The sequence below is a fragment of the Trichechus manatus genome, unplaced genomic scaffold, assembly GCF_000243295.1.
Source record: "Trichechus manatus latirostris isolate Lorelei unplaced genomic scaffold, TriManLat1.0 scaffold00025, whole genome shotgun sequence".
Lineage (NCBI taxonomy): Eukaryota > Metazoa > Chordata > Mammalia > Sirenia > Trichechidae > Trichechus > Trichechus manatus.
The window spans coordinates 6,271,883-6,291,493 of NW_004443961.1; the positions used below are offsets into that span (position 1 = coordinate 6,271,883).

Sequence of the window (19,611 nt, forward strand, 5' to 3'; positions counted from 1 at the left end):
GAGGAGGTGAATGCATCATGCTTCTGCATAGGCTCCACACAGGTTTTCCAGTGCCTTCTGTTTCCTTTCCCTCTTCTCCCTGTGCGTCTCCTTTGTCTGTCCCATCCTTCTCTTCTTTCCCCTCTTACTTCTCCACTCCCTTCAGCATGTGAGTGAGGAAGGTGAAAAGCAGGCGGCAAGTTCGTTCATTTCCTGTTAGCTCACATCTCTGAGTCAGTGGGTGTCTGCCCCAGACACTAGACCGTAGGACTGAAGTCAGCGGTGGAGGAAAACATCTCTGTGTTGGGTTCACAATGTTCTGTTGAGTGAAAGGGCTGCTGTCTTGCTTTGCTCCCTCACCGTAGTGCCTCCTCAAGAGCTCTCTGGGACAGGCTGGCGAGGCAGGTTTCCAAACATTTGAGTGATGCTGGCTGGGAAGTTGATCCTGGAAATTAGTAGCAGTTAGGTCTAACTTGATCGGAAAGAAACAATGAAAGATGGGAAACTACTGTATGTCCTCTGGGTGCCAGGCATTGGGATAAGTGCTTCCAGAATGATCTCTTCAGGGAGTCTAAAAATGAGAAACTCTTCTGTTAAAATGTAAACTTACCTCTCCTAAACCTCACTTCCTATATTTTGTCCATTTTGCAGATATTAAAAAACAGATTCCGACTCATGGCAACCTCACGTGTGTCAGAGTAGAACTGTGCTCCATAGGGTTCTCAATGACCAATTTTTTTTCAGAAGTAGATCTCCAGGCCTTTCTTCCAAGGCACCATTTGGTAGACTTGAACCTCCAACCTTTCGGTTAGCAGCTGACAATGATAACCGTTCGCACCACCCAGGGACTCTTAGCAGATATTACCTGTTGCCGTCGAGTCGATCCCGACTCATGTAACCCCACAGGACAGAGTAGAATCACCTCATAGGGTTTCCTAGGCTGTAATCCTTATGGAAGCAGATTGCCACATCTTTCTCCCGAGGAGCATCTGGTGGGTTTGAACCGCCAACCTTTTGATTAGCACTGTACCACCAGGACTGTAGCAGATACTAGATTGAATTCAGATGTGTTATAAAATCATAGTAAAATTGATTCCTTAAGTTTAATAATTTTAAATGCTATGGAAAGAATCCTGTGGTATATCTTCTTTTAAAGAAGGTCACCCTTTGGGGATGTAAATATGCATTGCTTAATTTTAAAGAATCCAAATTCTGATTTTTAGTACCAGCGTTCATTATTTTAGTTTGTTGGTGGCATGGGTCTATACTGTATAAAACTCTTCCTCTAATAATATGAGAATTAAAAATAAATTCTGTGAAATTTTATCTTGATTGATACAATGCTGCTTATATTTACTGTTCCTCTTTAGGTTTTTTCCCAAGTAGCTCGCAAGGGTGCGAGGCATTTCTCCGCCACAAGATGACGTTGATCTCTCCCTCTGTGCTGAAGAAGTACGGCATCCCCTTCGACAAGGTATATTACCATTACAGATTCATCTTGTGTGTGTGTGATTTGCATTTAAGATGAATATTTAACATTGGTTAATATGTTTTTCATTTCAAGTAAGATTTTTAGAAAATGGGCAGAAAAATTCAGATTCATGTTTTATAACATACCAATTATTTATCGAAATGTTAATTTGAAATTAATTTTATTTCTGGATACATTTGCTAGAGATTTCATGCCATTGCGATTCACTTATAATAACACTGAAAATGTAGTACTTCTACATTAAAGGCTGAGTCTTATGTGAACTGCATGATTTATATGTATGTGATCTATTTTTAAAAAGAATTCAGAGCAGTTACTATCTGCGGTTGGGTTGGTTAGGATCAATGATTATGGGGCCACTGTGTTGCCTTAGCAGCCCTAGTGGTGCAGTGGTTAAGAGCTCAGCTGCTAACCAAAAGGTAGGTAGTTCAAATCCACCAGCTGCTCCTTGGAAACCCTATTGGGCAGTTCTTCTCTGTCCTGTAGGGTCACTATGAGTCGAAATCGACTCGAGGGCAACAGGTTTGGTTTGGTTTTTGGTATATTGACTCATAAGGAGCCCTGGTGACGCAGCGGTTAAGTGCTTGACTGCTAACTGAAAGGTTGCCAGCTCGAACCCACTAGTTGCTCTGTGGAAGAAAGATGTGGCAGTCTGCTCGTTTAAGGATTACAGCCTTGGAGACCCTATGGGGCAGTTCTACTCTGTCCTATAGGGTTGCTATGAGTTGCAGTCAACTTCATGGCGACAGGTTTGGTTTGGCTTTGTGTTACCTCATAACACGTTTAGACATACTACAACTGAGATTTTGTTATGGATAAAATTCTCTGATGATTTAATAATCAGATATTGCTTCTTTGGAGTATTTCTGCAGACTAAGTTTTGCAAAGCTCAGTGCATACCAGCTCCCTCTTTCTCTGTGTCCATGGACAATTACTGAGTCAGAATTATTACCCAGCACAAGCATTTTTATGTGAAAAAGCTGAAGTGAAAAAAGCTTTGACCAGATAAATAAAAGCCCTCTCTCGGCTGGAGGAGGATTAAGTACTTAGCTACTTGCAGAAACATTAAAAAATAGTTCTACTTTCCTTTCCATCTTTTATTTGACTTTACTTCCCATAATCCTGCTATTTTCCACCCTAGAAGTTTTTCACTTATGACTAAATCTTTACCTCTTGTTAATCTTAGGTCCTTAAAGTGGCACTTATTTTTTCTTTTTCTTGAGGCTTTGTTCAAAGTAGAATCTTTCTAAGTTCCTTGGAAAACGGCCTTGTGCCTGATGTGATCCTTGCTCCCTGAACTTGTAGGTTCTCCCACAAACTGTCTGTGTGGGTGTCATGCAGGATACACACCTAGGTTGGGGATGACGACTTGCTATGGAAGGACTGTAGGTGGGAGTCAGTAGAGCAGGAAAGGAAGCTTCCTTGCCCTGATGGCGGCAGCCCCCTCTCTCCTCTCCCTGCCCTCTTTGTTGTGCTAGAAACAGAAGCAGGTGAGTTTTGTTCTATCGTTTAGTACAAGGAAGAAATGCCTAGTGTCCAAGCACAGTTATAATTAATGAGAAGCACGGAGTCCAGAAAGGGGGAGAAGCAGGCTGTGTCCTCATGTGGCTCACAGTGACGGAGCTGGGACCATGCTGAGCACTGCAGAGCCCTTCTCAGCCACCATGTGACAGCTGAGCTATGCTCACTGCCAGAGAGCACCTGCTGGGTGTCACTGGTGAGGGAGGGGATGAGCTGGATTTCATAAGTGTCAGTAAAGAATGTCCTCTCACACACCATTTTAGCATCACTAAAATGGCACTGGATAACAGCGTGGGAACCTGTATTTACACAGTGTTTCTCCTGTTGGTTTACACACATACACACACGCTCACGCACTCATTTCTCAAACTCTTAGGGCTGAAATGAACCAGAGAATCCTCTATTACAGTTCACTACTTCAGACCCGGCCTCACTTTGGATTTAATTTTAGATTCGGTTTAAGGGAAATTTCTTGACATAAGAGATGGATAGTGGAATCCTTTGTGGAGTTTTTTTTAATATTATGATGGATTCTTATTCCTCTTCCTTACGTGGTCTTATACAAAATGGAGAGGAGCTGGTATATAGTCTATTTCTGAGAGTCCTCCAGGCTAGATATTTGTTTATATTGTTCCTTTATATTTTTTCTTGCCCCGTGATTGGTGTGGAAGGCTGGGACATCCGATCTTCAGACATTTTATGTCCGTTGTGATGGGGGGAATATTTTAAGCGTTCATGCAGTATTAAGATCACTTACAGTCAGGCCAATAAGAGTATATGGAGTACATACTATGGCAGGAAAGTTGATGATAAAATACCGGCTTTAATTTCAGATCGCTTAGAATTGCAGGGAGTGTTGGGGGATAGAAGTTGATAGAGAAGCAAAGAATACAGATGGTGATGGTGTGAGAAATTTATATTTCTCCATAAGGAATATTCAAATCCATTACTATGGTGGATCAGCAGAGGGAGGAATCTAATTCTTGGGTTAGATAACATTTCATGGGGAATATTTTATTATAATCCTCTTTTCTGTTTTTATGTTACTTCTGCGAACTGTAATTTTCTTAGATTTTAGAGGAGTTCTTAATCATCGATAGTGTGTCAGAAATTTATTCAGCTCAGGCATATTTTTATCCTGAAAAGCAAATACTTGGCAACTCATGTTCACCAAAAGGTGAATGGATAAACAAAACATGGAATATTCATATAATGGAATAATATTCAGCAATGGAGAGGGATGAACTACTGATTACATAAAACAGCACAGATAAATCTCAAAAACATGTTGTACACAGCCATACTGTATGGTTTTATTTATATAAAATTCTTGGACAGGCAAAGCTAACCACTCATTAAAGGAATCAGAACAGTGGTCGTTACTGGGCTGAGAGTTGGGGATGGGCTGGGAGTTGACTGGAAGGGACATGAGGAAGCTTTCTGGGTGATGAATGAGTTTTGTGTCATGGTAGGGATGTGCATATGTATTTGTCAGAATGGAGCAAATTGCACATTATGATTTGGACATTTTACTGTGTGTGGATTAAATCTCAAAGAAAATAAAATACTTCTTTTTTGAGTCTGTAGGACCATTAAAACCAAACTCATTGCCGTCGAGTCAATTCCAATTCGTAGGAACCTTATAGAACAGAGTAGAACATAGGGATCCCCAGGAGTGGCTGGTGGATTTGAACCGCCGACCTTTTTGGTTAGCAGCCATAACTCTTAACCACTATGCCACCAGGGCTCCAGGACAATGAAAAGTGGTTTTAAATTTTTGTTTTCTTAAATTTTATTTAATTTTCTTACCAGAACTAGGAGAGAATATAGGCTCTTGATGTGAACCAATAGCATTTACTAAATACTTTAGAAAGATTTATCAGGGATAAATTTTGCTTCAGTGCCCAGATCTAATGAGTGTTTTTTTTTTAGTGTCACTTTGTACTAACCTAAAGCATTTAGAAATGCAAAAGTCTTCACTCTGTTGAGTGCTAGGTTAGAAATGTTTTAAGGTCAGATAATGGAAAACAAAGATTTTATTAGGTCATTTGAAGAAGTGACTAATAAAGTGATAACCTAGTATCAAAAACCCAAACCAAACCTGTTGCTGTCAAGTTGATTCCGACTCGTAACAACCCTATACGACAAAGTAGAACTGCCCCATAGGGTTTCTAAAGAGTGGCTAATGGATTTGAACTGCCAGTCTTTTGGTTAGCAGCCGTAGATCTTAATCATTGCACAGCCAGGGTTCCAATCCACTATCAAGTAGATAAGAATTCATAATACAGGTAGTCAGCGACTTACTATGTGGTTTGTTCCAACAGCCTCATCATAAGTTGGTTCTGACGTAAATCGAACACCTCAATTTTTTTTAGTTTTCATTATTGCCTTTTATTATCAGTATCTTTGTAAGTCATAACATTGAACATCTGTGAGTGAACAGCTGAGAATGATAACATAAGCAAATTATGTGCAGCAGTACATAGACAGGGAACTGCCAGAAATCAAGCCAAATTCAGAAGATGACACAACCTTGCTTGCTGAAAGTGAAGAGGACTTGAAGCACTTTCTGCTGAAGATTAAAGTGCCAATGGCTGCAGTGAAGCTTGGACTTCAGTATGGATTGCATTTCAACATGAAGAAGACAAAAATCCTCACAACTGGACCAATAAGCAATGTCATGATAAACTGAGAAAAGATTTAAGTTGTCAAGAATTTTATTTTACTTTGATCCACAGTCAGTGCCCATGGAAACAGCAGTTAAGAAATCAGACAATGCATTGCATTAGGCAAATCTGCTGCAAAAGATCTCTTTAAAGTGTTAAAAAGCAAAGATGTCGCTTTGAGGACTAAGGTGCGCCTGACCCATGACATGGTATTTTCAGTCGCCTCATATGCATGTGAAAGCTGGACAATGAATAAAGAAGTCTGAAGAAGAATTGATGCATTTGAATTACGGTATTGGTGAAGAATATTGAATATACCATGGGCTGCCAGAAGAATGAACGAACAGATCTGTCTTGGAAGAACTACAGCAGAATGCTACTTAGAAGCAAGGCTGGCGAGACTTTGTCTCACGTACTTTGGACATGTTATCAGGAGGGACCAGTCCCTGGAGAAGGACATCATGCTTGGTAAAGTAGAGAGTCAGCAAAAGAGTGGAAGACCCTCAACAAGATAGATCTTGACACAGTGGCTGCAACAGTGGGCTCAAACATAGCAGTTATGGTGAGGCTAGTGCAGGACTGGGCAGTGAATCTGTTCTGTTGTGCATGAGGTTGCTGTGTTGGCTAAGTTGGCTACTGCGACTTGACAACCACCTAACAACGACACCAACAACAACATCCTGTCTTTAATTATGGATTGAGTAACTAAATTGCCAGAAAGTCACACTTTGTTAGAAATGTTTTTTAAAGGTTTCCTGAAAAACGCTATTAAAGGGCAAAGTAAGAGATCTGGGGGAAGTTCTTTTATATTTATAGCGCTCTGATGTCATGACCTTTCTTTCTTTATATTTTACAGGGGATGCTTTTAATTGTGTTCACAATTTCGAAAGTCTTATAACTGGAAAACATTATCTGTTTTCTGCTCCGCAGATCACCCAAGAGGCGGGAGAATTTATGATCACTTTCCCATATGGCTACCATGCTGGTTTTAATCACGGTTTCAACTGTGCAGAGTCTACAAATTTTGCCACTGTTAGATGGATTGACTATGGAAAAGTTGCTAAATTGGTAAGTGATGCCTGAAAAATAAAGCACAAATTAAATGTGTATCCTGGTTATTGTAGTGAGAAACTTATGGTCACATGCGGCATTTATTCTTTTCCTCATTGGCGTTGTGTGTGTGTTTTGAGATGAATGCAGAGCAGTTTACCCTGAGAGGTGATTTTATGTGACTGATGTTTGCTCTCTCTCTTAAGGCTGCCAGTTGTTTTTCTGTCAAGTTTTTCAGTGGCTTCACGGGACTTCATATTGGATAGACTTGGTCCCCTCCCCATTAGAATTCAATTCCCAGCTTAGAAATCAGTTATCTACAGAGGAAAGTGTCTGGTAAAATTGTAACAACAAGAGGTTCAGGGAGGATAAGAAGAAGAAACGATTAAAATGGTCCTAAGTACAGAAGTGAGTTTCTTTTAAGTAGTAATGTGAAACACATTTTAGCAAGAAATAAATTTTCACGTTAAATTTGGTATAAAATTTTGCATCTCCTGCCCAGTGTGTTTAATTTAGTTCCCATACTGTGTATTTTCATTCACAAGCAACAACTTCTATTAAATTTAATTACTTCTCCCTGCGACGTTAAATAGAGGGCATGTTCAAAGTGATGGTGGCTTCCTTTCCTGTGGTTCTTCAGGCAAAGGTGCTGGCAGATGGAGGGCAGCTTCTAAATGAAAAGATGGGTTTTACAGAGTATGTAAGATTGGCATAGATTTAGCAGGAAATGATACACATAGGTAGCCTTAACTTGGCTAAGTTGGCTACTGCATAGTACAATTGAGTATTATTCTTCCTACGTGAAAATCCCATCTGGAACCATTGGGTGAGCTTGGATAGAAATATTTAGAGGGAAGACAACTCTAAGGTTGATTTACATGTGTAGTTAGAAAGTTGCATAAAATTGCATAAAACGAAGCCCAGGAAGCATCTGAATGAATTCTTAAAATAAAAGAAAGTGCCTGCTATTAGAAGAATTTTCTACCCGGAGTAATTTCTATTACTCAGGAGTAAATAGAAATAATTTCTATTTATTATGGGTAATTTAGAAAGGAAGAGACCTACACTCTTCCTTCTGATAGCACCTCCTACATATGATGATAAACCTAATAAAAAATAGAAACGTAAGCATGTGCACCTGGCCAGGTACTGCAGTACTTTTGCAGAAATGTAGTACTTGCATATGCAGTGAAACAATGTAATATCCGCGAGGTTATAACAAGATATGTTATTTTATGGTTTGTATCTTTAATCAATAATTTGGCTATCACACAGCTGTTCAGAGTCACCAGAAAAATTATTTGGTGCCTGTTTACTATAAATTTCAGAGCTAGTTCATGGTATCGGCCAGAGTAGCTCCTCCCCAAGGCTAAGATGCCCCAGGTGCAATAATATGCGTGTTGGGGTTACACTTCCACATATGGGGTCACCATGAGTTGGAATGGACTCGATGGCAACGGTTTGGTTTTTCTGGGTTTTGATAACTCAGAGGTAAAGTTTTCACTGAAAAGAAGATGAGACTAATGTTCCAAGTGGCCATGCCCATGTGCTTGCTGACCTGGGCAGAGTTCAGGTTTGTTTGGTGAGTGCTCAAGGAGCTCTCCTCTGCGGTAGGCGTGGTGCTGTGTTTGTGTTAACGAAGAAAGACGAGGTTTCTTTGTCTTCAGGGACCTTTCATAAAGAACACAAAGGCTTTAAATAAATCCTCCCTTGGAAAGCTGTAGTATTATTGGCCATACCACCCAGCTGTTTCTTTTAGGCATCTTCATAGCTTTGAACATTGAACATCAGACTAATCTAGAATGTAATGCTGTATATATTTTTTTCTGGTAGTGATTTAAAAATATGTAACAGATAGGTTAGCAATTGAAAGAAGATGCTTGTGCACATTTGAGACGAATGTGTTCAGTTTCTGGCACATTCTCCCCTTCTGTGGCCAAATGGAGTCCATGATGACGTCTGTGCAGCTGCTTTGTTGGAGCTTGGAAGGTGGCGTCCCAGCTCGGTCAGATCAAAGAGCTGGCCTGCAGGTTGTGTTTAATTTTTCCGTTTGGTGGGATGAAGTGCTGTTGTTTTGATGTTAGGTTTGATGGATTTGTTTGCCACTGCATTCATTAGCTTCCCTTCGAAAACCTGACAGGCTGTTAAATGAAACTTTGGCTTAGATTTTCAGCTTGACTGTTTGGAGACATTTGTGAAGTTATTTTGTTTTTGTGTTGTAGCCGCCTCAAGCATTGCGATTGTCTCGAAGGGAAGAAAAGTTATTTACTGTACTAATTTCCTTGAGTAAAAAAGAATCATTGTTTTGGGGACAGTCATATCTAGCCCACACCATCAGAAGTAGTGTATTTATTACAATGTGTGCAGTGAGAGACTTGTCTGCGGCGGGATAAGTCATGTTATTTTCTTGGAAGGAGAGATGATAGTTGGTGGCACCAAAAAGATACCATTTATTTTGCATTAATTTTATTTTAAGTGATAATCTGTTAACATGATGTGTCAGAAAGTTGAAAACTTGTACCATGGAGCTGGGGATGTTCTCTGATGAACTCCAGGAGTTTTACTTCATTGTCTAATTTCAAAGCATTCTGACATTTGAATCCTCCAACGTTCGAACAAGTTTAAAAAGAGACAATAGAATTCTGAAATTGAGTTCCCTTTGATCTAGAAGGGACTTCAGCTGCTCAGTTGTCTGGCATACAAGAGCCGTGATATGGATTCATCCTATTTTGTGTTTCAATCCTTCTCTAAAATTAAATTTGGTTTTTCTTAAATCAGATAGCATCCTTCCAAAAAAAATCTTCAATCTTGAACAGTCTTTATTAAAACAATCAGGAATCATTTTAGCAATGAGTCTCTAGGTTATATTTTCATATACTTTAGATCACAAAATACTCATACAGTGACATTTCTCTGTTCTTAATGGCATGAGAAGGCCATTATAAATGGAGACTCTTGCACGTTGCTCATTTAATATTTCTTGGCAGTCTAAGTGTCTGGTATGGTCTCTGTATTACGAACTTCTTGAGCATAGAGATTGTTATATTCTGCATTTTTTCATTTACCTTCACTTTCTACTCTGGATCTGCATCCTACCCCTGGTCATGTAACTTGACATGTACTGATGAGCGGCTCTGCTGTGCTTTTATCAAAGCTCAGAGGGAACATCATATAGGGACCATACTGTGTAGAGAAAAACGCACCAAACGAAGGCATGCCCTAAAAGAGCTTGTCCCCTGCCTGGGAAATTAGTATTTTTTTATCTGGCGGGGTTTGAAGCAGTGCAACGAAAAGATTCGCACGATGTCTTCACATTATACTGACAAAGTATTGTGTGATTCAGAAAACCAGAGACTTGAAGTCGTATGGTATAGAGCCAGCTGGTTAATGCACGTCGTGTCTGCAGGAGAGATACCTGGGGCTCGAATCCTTAGAGCTGGGGAGACTGATGTCATTTGTTGGTAACTTAAATTTGCTGGATTATGGACTTGAATGGTTGTAGGGATAGAAATTTATTTTTTTCACCTGTAATCATGGTACCTTAAGTCAGCAGCTTAAGAAAAAGTAAAGTTGGCTCTTTAGAACAACCTAAATACTCCACTGGGAATAATTTGTTTTTAAGCTGTTACACCTTCATATACTTTAAGATATTTAAAATATCTGGAAATAACTTTCTTTCACCTTCCCCTATATTCCCTGTCTCCCCTCTAAGCTTAATTTTCCTCTTTTTGCTAACATACTGTATATATTATTCTAATTTATTTTGTTTTTCTATTTCCCACTAGAACGAAAGCTCTATCCAAGTAGGGATTAAAAAACAAAACAAAACCCCTTTTTACACTTCAGCTAACATTTCAACGAGAGCTTTGTCACACAAAACAAAATAATCACAAATATATAAGAATTAGTTTCCTTTATTTACAAATTGCCTCTTGAGAACTTCAAGCTCCCCTGCCCATACCTGAAATGAGTCTTCACAACTTAACTCATCATGTCCACTCAGATAATTGAGCTTGAGATTTCATCACATAATAGGAAACGGTAGATTTGGAAGGTTTTAAGACAATTCAAGAAAAAGAAAATATGGACCATTTGAATAAAGTCACTTCTCTGTCTACCACTAAGAAGCTGATTTTTTTTTTTTTTTTGGAAAATCATGTGGCCTTACTGAGACTGTAAAGTTAAATAGCGGTCTTGTTCTTCTCTTGACTTGGAAGCTGTGTTTTGAAATGTGAACACATGGGTCAGGAGGCAGCAGGTAAAGGGTGAAGAGAGCAGTTTGTAGCCAGGCAGACTAAATTCGAACACGGGTGCAGCTGCTTGGTGGCGTTTGACCCCCTTGATAGCTTTATGATCTCATTGCTAATTGTTTGCTGTTAATCCCTGTCTTAGTTATCTAGTGCTGCTATAACAGAAATACCTCAAGTGGATGGCTTCAACAAAGAGAAATTTATTCTTTCACAGTTTAGTAGGCTACAAGATCAGATTCAGGGTGTCAGCTCCAGGGAAGGCTTTCTCTTCTCTGTCAGCTCTGGAGGAAGGTCCTTGTCATCAATCCTCCCCTGGTCTAGGAGTTTTTCAGCTCAAGGACCCCAGGTCCAAAGGCGTGCCCTCCTGCCTCTGCTTTCTTGGTGGTACGAGGTCTCTCTTGTCTCTCTGCTCGCTTCTCTCTTTTATATCTCAAAAGAGTTTGGCTCAGGGCACAATCTAACCTTGTAGATCTCATCAACATAACTGCCACTAATCCCATCTCATTAACATTATAGAGATAGGATTTACAACACATAGGAAAATCACATCAGATGATGAAATGGTGGACAATCACACAATACTGGGAATCATGGCCTAGCAAGTTGACAGGTATTTTGGGCTGACACAGTTCAATCCATGACAATTAGTATCTTGAAAGATTGATATGGTCTTTGGATAACAGGTGGTGACTTCAGTAAAAAGCAAGCTAAAGGACGACTTGGGGAAACTCCTCAGGTGGGGTCTGAACCCTCCGGCACAACCACATGATGCCTTTTCTCTCTCAGTGGAGAGCTAGAGTGAATTAGAACTTCTTTACCAAGGAAGTCTCTGGCTGGCGCTGATGGTTAAGCGCAGGACTTGCTAACCAAAAGATTGGTGGTTCAGACCCACCCAAAAGTGCCTTGGAAGTAAGGCCTGGCCATCTGTTTCTGAAAGGTCACAGCCTTGAAAACCCTATGGAGCAGTTCTACTCTGCACACTTAGGGTTGCTATGAGTTGGAGTCAGCGCAAGGCAACTAAGAACAGCAACACAAGGCACACTGACTAAGGCCACGGTTCCCCTTGTCTCGAGATACTGCTTCTCTGTGCCGAAGAGCCAAGAGCAGCATACGCAGATGCCCAGTTTGAAGTCCTGGGTGGGAACACTGCTGGCTTGATCGTTTTGCGTGTCCCTTCTGAATCACGACAGAGTTTTATTGGGGTTTCACTGAGCTCAGTGGCTATAATTGGGTTGACATCTGTGGATCCTTCAACCTCTTCTGTCTCTGCTCTGAGCAGGGTGATAGAAACAGGTTAGAACACCCTGTCCTGCTGGCCAGAACTGAGGCCTTGAGATTCACCACAGGGCTGTAGCCACAGGAGCCTCTCCCTGCCGGCCAAGGCGCCAGGCCCATTTGGATGATTGAAGTTTTCCATTCTCAGGCAGAAGGCTGAAAGTGATGAAGGTAATAGCTGAATACGGTTTTGATATTTAGAATATCAAAGAGCTCAATCTCTGGGTGATCAATCTCTATCTGTTAGTGTTTTAACAGGTCTACACCTTTGCAATGAGAAGGATCACAGAGGGAAGGTGTCCCAAGATAGGCAGACCCTAAGAAGGTCTGATACAATATAGAAGTTCAATTATTAGTTCTCTTCCTCTCTTCAGTTGTGGCTATTATTGTAATTTACTATACTTTTTTTTTTCCTCTAAGCTGTCGCCAGTAATATGTTTTGCCTTTTTCTAAAGCCAGAAAGGCAAAGGAAGTGTGACTTCCGGGTACTGTGGAATACCGTAGGGGTAGGATTTCCTTTGGTATACTTAACAGTATTAATTCTTTGTGCAGTGTATACTTACAACCAATTCTGCCAGGCATTAACCTTGTCTTTCCTTTGTATTGATCATTTTATATTTTTCTAAGTACTGTATTTAAGTGAGAACATCACTACTTGTATGCCTTCTTGCATGTAATGCTAAGTACAGTTTTTATGATGATTCTGTGTGTCTCCCTGTTGACATTTTGATTTTTATCAGATGTAAGTATAGCCAGTGAATAAACGGTTAAGTAAAGGAAGTTTCAACGTATAGTTGTAGTGCTATTTAAAAAATGAAGAAATTAAATCTTATTATTGGGCAGTTTTCTTTTTTATAATTATAGATATTAGTATTTTGGGGGGAGGGGATGAGAATTGGTATACGTATACACATATATGTTACTAGTATTTTTGTTGTTATAATCTGTTAGGAAAATGCAAAATTAGAAAAATATATTAAGGAGGGAAAAATTAGTATGCCTTATGTTCTCTGTGTAATATCAAAGTTAGTTTTATAAAATTAATTACATCTTGCATCTCCCGTTGAAGCTTGATTAGAAATACAGCTCTAGTAGTTCCTGAGACTGCACGACTTGCTGAGGTTTGCTGTGGGAATCGGTCAAGGGAGGCAGCCCAGGGTGGTGGAGGAAGAGCCTCTGTGGAGAGTAATAGAGTTTGTCTTGAATCTCAGCTCCGTGATCTGTCTCGGGCTGTGTATGTAATTCTGTGGAGCTTTGTTTCCTCATGTAAAGAAACAGCTTTGTTGTGTTGTGGTGAGGGGTGCAAGTTAAACGCGTAGCCGGACTCCAGTTTGCTTTCTGGTTTTGCGTAACTGTGTGATTGGGAGCAAGTACTTAACTAACCTCTTTAAATCTTACAATTCCCATCTGGAAAATGGGGGTTATAGCTTCTTAGAGTTCAGTTATGAAAAACAAATGACACTAAATGCATAAAAGGAGCCATGGTTGTGCTTGGCTGCAAACGGAAAGGTCGACACTTTGAACCCAGCAGCACGGGAGAAAGATATGGCAGCCTACTTTCGTGAAGATTTATAGCCTTGGAAACCCTGTGGGGCAGTCCTACTCTGTCCTAGAGGGTCACTATGAGTTGGAATCAACCCAACAGCAGTGGGTTTGAGGGGTTTTGGTGTCCAAGTTCAGTTGGAGTTTTTGAGAGGCAGTGCTGTGGTGATGGTGTTCGCAGGACAAGCACTAACAACAGCCAGCTGGGCAGATGGGCCGCTCCGTCTTCCTACTGATTTCCCCATCCTCTCAGAATGAGGGCGCTGTGAAAACGGAAGTGTCTTCAGCTGACAGTGCTGGGGTTCTGTGGGCCAGACTGATGAGAGGGGGAATTTGAAGGAGTTGTTGATGATGTCTTCAAACATTCTGCAACTCTTGTGCCCTGTGCTGAATTTGGAAGAGCTTATGTTGTAGAAACTCCTGGAAAGAAGCCATCATGGATGCTACAGATTACTGCTAGGTTTGACTCTAGTTCACACGGGTTTCCCATACTCCAGGTTTTTAAAAAATTGAATTAAGACAAAATGTTAGCTACTTTGTAGGCAACTAAATTTCCCAATTTTCATAAAAAGTACTTTTGTAAGGCCTAGTAATAATTTTCAGTGAGTCTTGGTAGAGTATCCCCAGTCCTCAGGGATGTGTATTCAGGGCTGCCCTTTATTTTTAAGTGTTAATGATTTAAACATTGAGCTGTTTTGATAATTATCGAAATAGCATGAAAACCTGCTTCTTTACCGGTAAATAAAAGTGGAAAAAAAAAGTCTAAACTTCAGTAGTGTTCAAAGTCATAACAAAGGGTTTTTGTTTCTTACTGTATTAGCAAAGATGGAAGGAAGGTTCCCTTGCTTAGGAGAAGGCAGTTGGTAGACTGAATCTCTGCTCTTCTGTTGGTGTGTAATTGGTCTGAACCACCTGAAAAGCAGGTAGACGGTTTAGCTACACCTGGGAACATCTCTGTGTCATCTCACCCATTTCTTACACCCTGGGAAATAATGAGAAATGTAGGCAGGAGTTCATTTACAAAGATGATTGTTGTAGTGCTAGTTTTAACAGTAAAAATCGAATTATAACTGAAAATGTCCAACAATGTGGAAATGATTGAGTCAGTTATGGCATGTCTGTATACTAGAATTTAGTTTTAAAGAAAATTATTTTAAAGTGAAGAAGTATGGCTCCTAATATTACTACTCAAATACCCATTGTTAAAATTAAAGAAAAAGAAAAAAAATTAATACATGCCTTTGGCTAAAAAAAAAAAAAAAGAGTACAGACAAATATTTAGTGACACCCATTTCCAGTCCCTTCCTTAAAGATACAGTGTTAACAGCTCCTTGTATATCCCTTCAGAAAATATCAGCATATGTACATATCTTTTAAAAAAATCCACACAATTGATCAATATGTACACATTGTTTTGCCCTCTGGCTTTTCCTTATAATACATCTTTCATTTATGGCAAGTAAAACATGTTTAGGCTATAGATATTTATTAGAAGAATCTTCTAGCTTATACCAGTATGACAGGTGGTTTACAGTAGATTTTTCTTCCCGAGGGCCAATACAGAAACACAGGAGTGCATAAGAGGTCATTGCACCAATCTTGTTAACAAATCACAACTTTGAAAATCAATGCCTTAGTTCATTGCTCTGTTTTCATTTAGCCGGCTGAGCAGACGGCGAGGTGGACCCGGTGCACTCGCACACTTCCGGTCCTTTCTTTGTTGACGGGGCCACCCGCCCCTGCCATCTCAGCTGATTCCACCACAGTTAATACTGGAAGATAGTTATAATGCCATCCTACTTTCAGTTTTACTGTGCGACAGTGTTTGGAACTATGTCCTCATATTTGTAGGATTCAGATTGTTCAAATACATGTTAACAAGTTCCTTTAGAATATATTTCTCTGGCCTCATAAGGGATTATCCTGCTGTATTGGGAAGACATGCCAGGGCAGAGTTACTTAATGACTTTACCTAACAATTCCGTGATAATGGGAAATTCAAACAGAAATGCCACAAAGGAAAAGAAAGCCAGCCTGGTTTCTGAGTAGATGCATAAGCAACGAGGACCACGTGTAAAACCAAATACTGATTGCTATAACCTTAAAGGATGCTGTAGATTTATAACTTGTACATGAAGTAAGGGAATCAAGAAATTATTGACTGTTGTTGCCGAAGAGCAGATGATACTTAAAATACTGCTTAGTTTCCTGTCATTCTTAAAATAAAATAATCAAAGAGCATAAACCATCTATATTTTACCAGTTAAATGCAAGCTTTTCCATTTAGGGGGATGCCACAGTGGGGTTGAGGAAGAACAAATGCATCATTAGTATACCGATAGGAGCCCTGGTGGTGCAAATGGTTAAGAGCTCGGTAACCACTGATCCTGCCCAGCAGCTCCTCAGGAGAGAGACCAGGTGATCTGTTTCCATAAACATTACAGCAAAAAAAACCCTGCGGAGCAGTTCTACTCTGTCCCATGGGGTCGCTGAGAGTTGGAATCAACTCCACGACACATAATACAGTATACTAGTAATACACATTGGAGGCTGTCTTGGCAGAGGAGAGACGAGGATAAATGAGGGGGAAAATTATGAACAAAGAAGTACCCTACAACCTGCTTAGCACCTGTTTGAAACTCTTCTCCGTTCCTTATTTCCCCACGTGTCAGTAGTGAGTGACTCAGTGTTAAATGTTTATGTTCTGTAACGTCTAGATTTTGTCTCTTACAACCACAGCCATTACCACAGGGAGCATGTTCCTTGGATACATGGTTATAATTTGTAGAAAATGTGATTTCATGCTTTAGTATTTCACATTTTATTAGAGAGAATGTTAGCGAGTTTCTTCTGAATTTTGGTGCTGTTTACGCTTACGACTATCAGAATTAATGCCGAATCCAAGCCCTGAAATGTTTGCTGTGAGTAAGCATGGCCTTGATCAAGACCTTGTAGATAAAGAAATTGCTGTTCTTGGGTTTGTTGGTGGGTTTACACTGTAGCAGTGTATCCTAAAAGGTATTTTTATAGCGTATGTTCCATATGATCAATTCATGATGCTTTGTGGTCCAGTTACTTCTACAGACGTATTTGCTGGTGCTGTTAAAGTGGAGGAGCCCTGGTGGTGCAGTAGTTAAAAGCTCAGCTGCTAACCAGAAGGTCAGGAGTTTGAGTCTACCAGCCACTCCTTGGAAACCCTATGGGGCAGTTCTCCTCTGTCCTATATTGTCGCTATGAGTCGGAATTGACTCAACAGCAATGGGTTTTTTAGGTTTGATTGAAGTGGAAGGAGTCTGTGACAAAGCTAATCATTCTGTATTGTATTCATCCACTCAGTCCTGGACTGAAAAATGTTGGTGTGAGCACAGATCCTTGTTCCGCTTCTGTTACCGCTTTACTTTTTGTTCACATTTTTGGTGATCCCAATAGTCAGGGCAGCCTGTGTGAAAATGAAGAAAAGAAATTGGTCATTTCGATCCATATTTCCACAAGTACCCACTGTTTGTTATGGATTGAATTGTGTCCCCCCAAAGTGTGTGTCAACTTGGCTAGGCCATGATTCCCAGTATTGTGTGGTTGTCCACCATTTTGTTATCTGGTGTGATTTTCTTGTGTGTTGTAAATACTACCTCTGTGATGTTACTGAGAGAGGATTAGAGGCAATTATGTTAATATGGCAGGACTCAGTCTACAAGATTAGGTTGTATCTTGAGTCAATCTCTTTTGAGATATAAAAGAGAGAAGGGAGCAGAGAGACGGAGGTTCTCATACCACCAAGAAAGCAGTGCCTGGAGCAGAGAGCGTACTTTGGACCTGGTGTCCCTGCACTGAAAATCTCCTAGACCAGAGGAAGATTGATGACAAGGGCATTCCTCAGAACCAACAGAGAGACAAAGCCGTCCCCTGGAGCTGGCACCCTGAATTGAGACTTCTAGCCTCCCAGACTGTGAGAGAATAAATTCCTCTGTGTTGAAGCCATCCACTTGTATTTCTGGTATAGCAGCACTAGATAACTAAAACACGCATGGAGAATCTGAAGCCTACACCAGTGACTGAGTTACTGATGCACTTACTTTACCCAGAAAACTGGGACGTTGCCATTCACTGCATTTCCAAAGAAACATTTTGAGGTTGGGAAGTTTAGAAACCTAGACTTTCAAGAGGTGCATGTAGAGTTTAGTTTTGTTAGACTGATACGGTACAGTTTGTGTTGATTTCATTGTAGGAGAACACCTTTTTTCTTTTTCCCTGTTTATTTTCTCCATTCTGGAACTGATTGACATGATAGCAGATAGAATCAGATTGATTTTTTGTAGAATTCATAATTATTAAGCTTTGAAATAAACTGTACTTTTTACTTATGGAAACCCTATGGGATCTGCCTCTGTTAAATGGATGGGTTCATGGGACTCATCCTGACAGAGCAGGAAAGGATAAACACACTGCATAACGATCTCCCAGGGGGTCAGGAGAGAGGTCTTCAGCCCGTCATGCCAGGATGCAGTGACGGCAGAACCAGACCCATCCCAAACACCATGATCTTGACTCAGGCAGAAGCTGGGGAGGCAAAGGGCGAGGCAAGTGCAGGCTTGGGGAAGTAGAACTAGGAGAACAGAAGGAAGTGGGTGTTGAACAGAAAGGGAAGACAAAATGCAGATTAAATACCCATCCGTGCCTTAAGCTATACACTTGACAGAGGAGGGTAGACTCTTTGGGACTGCATAGTTTGCAGGGGGTGGGGGACTTAAGAAAGATCCATTCTTGTCTGCAGGTGGCTTTACACGACACTGCGTGGACGTGTGCAGGAGGTAGAGCACTTGCCTCAGTAAATTTTGCAGGAAGGAGCACACTGACAGCTTGACTGCTCGTGACTGTGCTTCTGAGTAAATTCATTGCTAAGTGAAAGGAGGGCACAGTGAGCCCACTTGATGCCATTGGCATGTTGCTGTTTAAGCCCATAGCAGAACTAATCACTGTGCTTGTATGGATTACTGAGCAGACTGAGCAGAGATAAGCGAGGACGAACTTCAAGGCAACGTGCTGCTTATAGAGCTGTTTGTAATTTTGGCTTGGGGTTTCAGCTGCAACAGAAAATAATAGCCATATAACGAGGAGAGATTGGGGGACACTGCGATTCTAAGACTGTACCATTCACTGGATAACCCTTTAATGTAAGTTGTCTGTTTCTGAGTAGTCAGAAACATGTGACTGCTCAGATAATTTTTTCCACAAACATATGATGTTCATTTTCTCTCCGTACAGGTACAACTTTGGGTTTTTAAAGAACTTGACATTTGCTTCTAATGTTAACTGTAACGATTTCTCTCTGTTCTTGAGTCACTAAAACATGTTTGGCAGTACTTTTATATAGTTATTTGTGTATAATTGTAGACTCAAGTGAGTTTCTCAGTGATACCCATTATACCCGTTGCTGTTCAATTTTGACTCATGTAAGTCTCCTCTAAATGTAAAACTGTTTTGCACAGTGCTTGTGAATTGATGGAGCCCTGATGGCGCAGTGGTTAAGAGCTGTGGCTGCTAACCAAAAAGTCAGCAGTTTGAATCTACCAGCTGCTCCTTGGAAACACTACGGGGCAGTTCTGCTCTGTCCTGTAGGGTTGCTGTGAGTTGGAATCGACTTGATGGCAATGAGTATACGTGTACTGATCTGTGTGACATACATATATATGTTAGTTCATGGATTTTTCAATCTCAGACTTATAACATGGACCAAGGATTCCAGGAACTATTCTCGTGGCCATTTTTAAATAAGGATATTTATAGCACCCTCCCCCCCCTTACTGACTGTTGTAAAAATATGGATACAAGCAGTAGA

The 19,611-nt window shown here is 40.5% G+C and overlaps 1 protein-coding gene across 5 annotated transcripts in view; it reads left to right on the forward strand.

Moving 5' to 3' along the window:
* Positions 1 to 19,611, forward strand: part of KDM4C (lysine demethylase 4C) — a 392,853-nt gene that overhangs the window by 104,071 nt on the left and 269,171 nt on the right. For all 5 annotated transcript variants that reach the window (XR_002823590.1, XM_023728605.1, XM_012554717.2 and 2 more), the window contains 2 exons: positions 1,350 to 1,453; positions 6,589 to 6,726. Coding sequence is in view for 4 of the 5 variants with exons in the window: in XM_023728605.1 (XP_023584373.1) it covers positions 1,350 to 1,453; positions 6,589 to 6,726 (242 nt within the window). In the remaining variant the exon portion in view is untranslated. Of the gene's footprint in view, positions 1 to 1,349; positions 1,454 to 6,588; positions 6,727 to 19,611 lie in introns of those variants that run through there.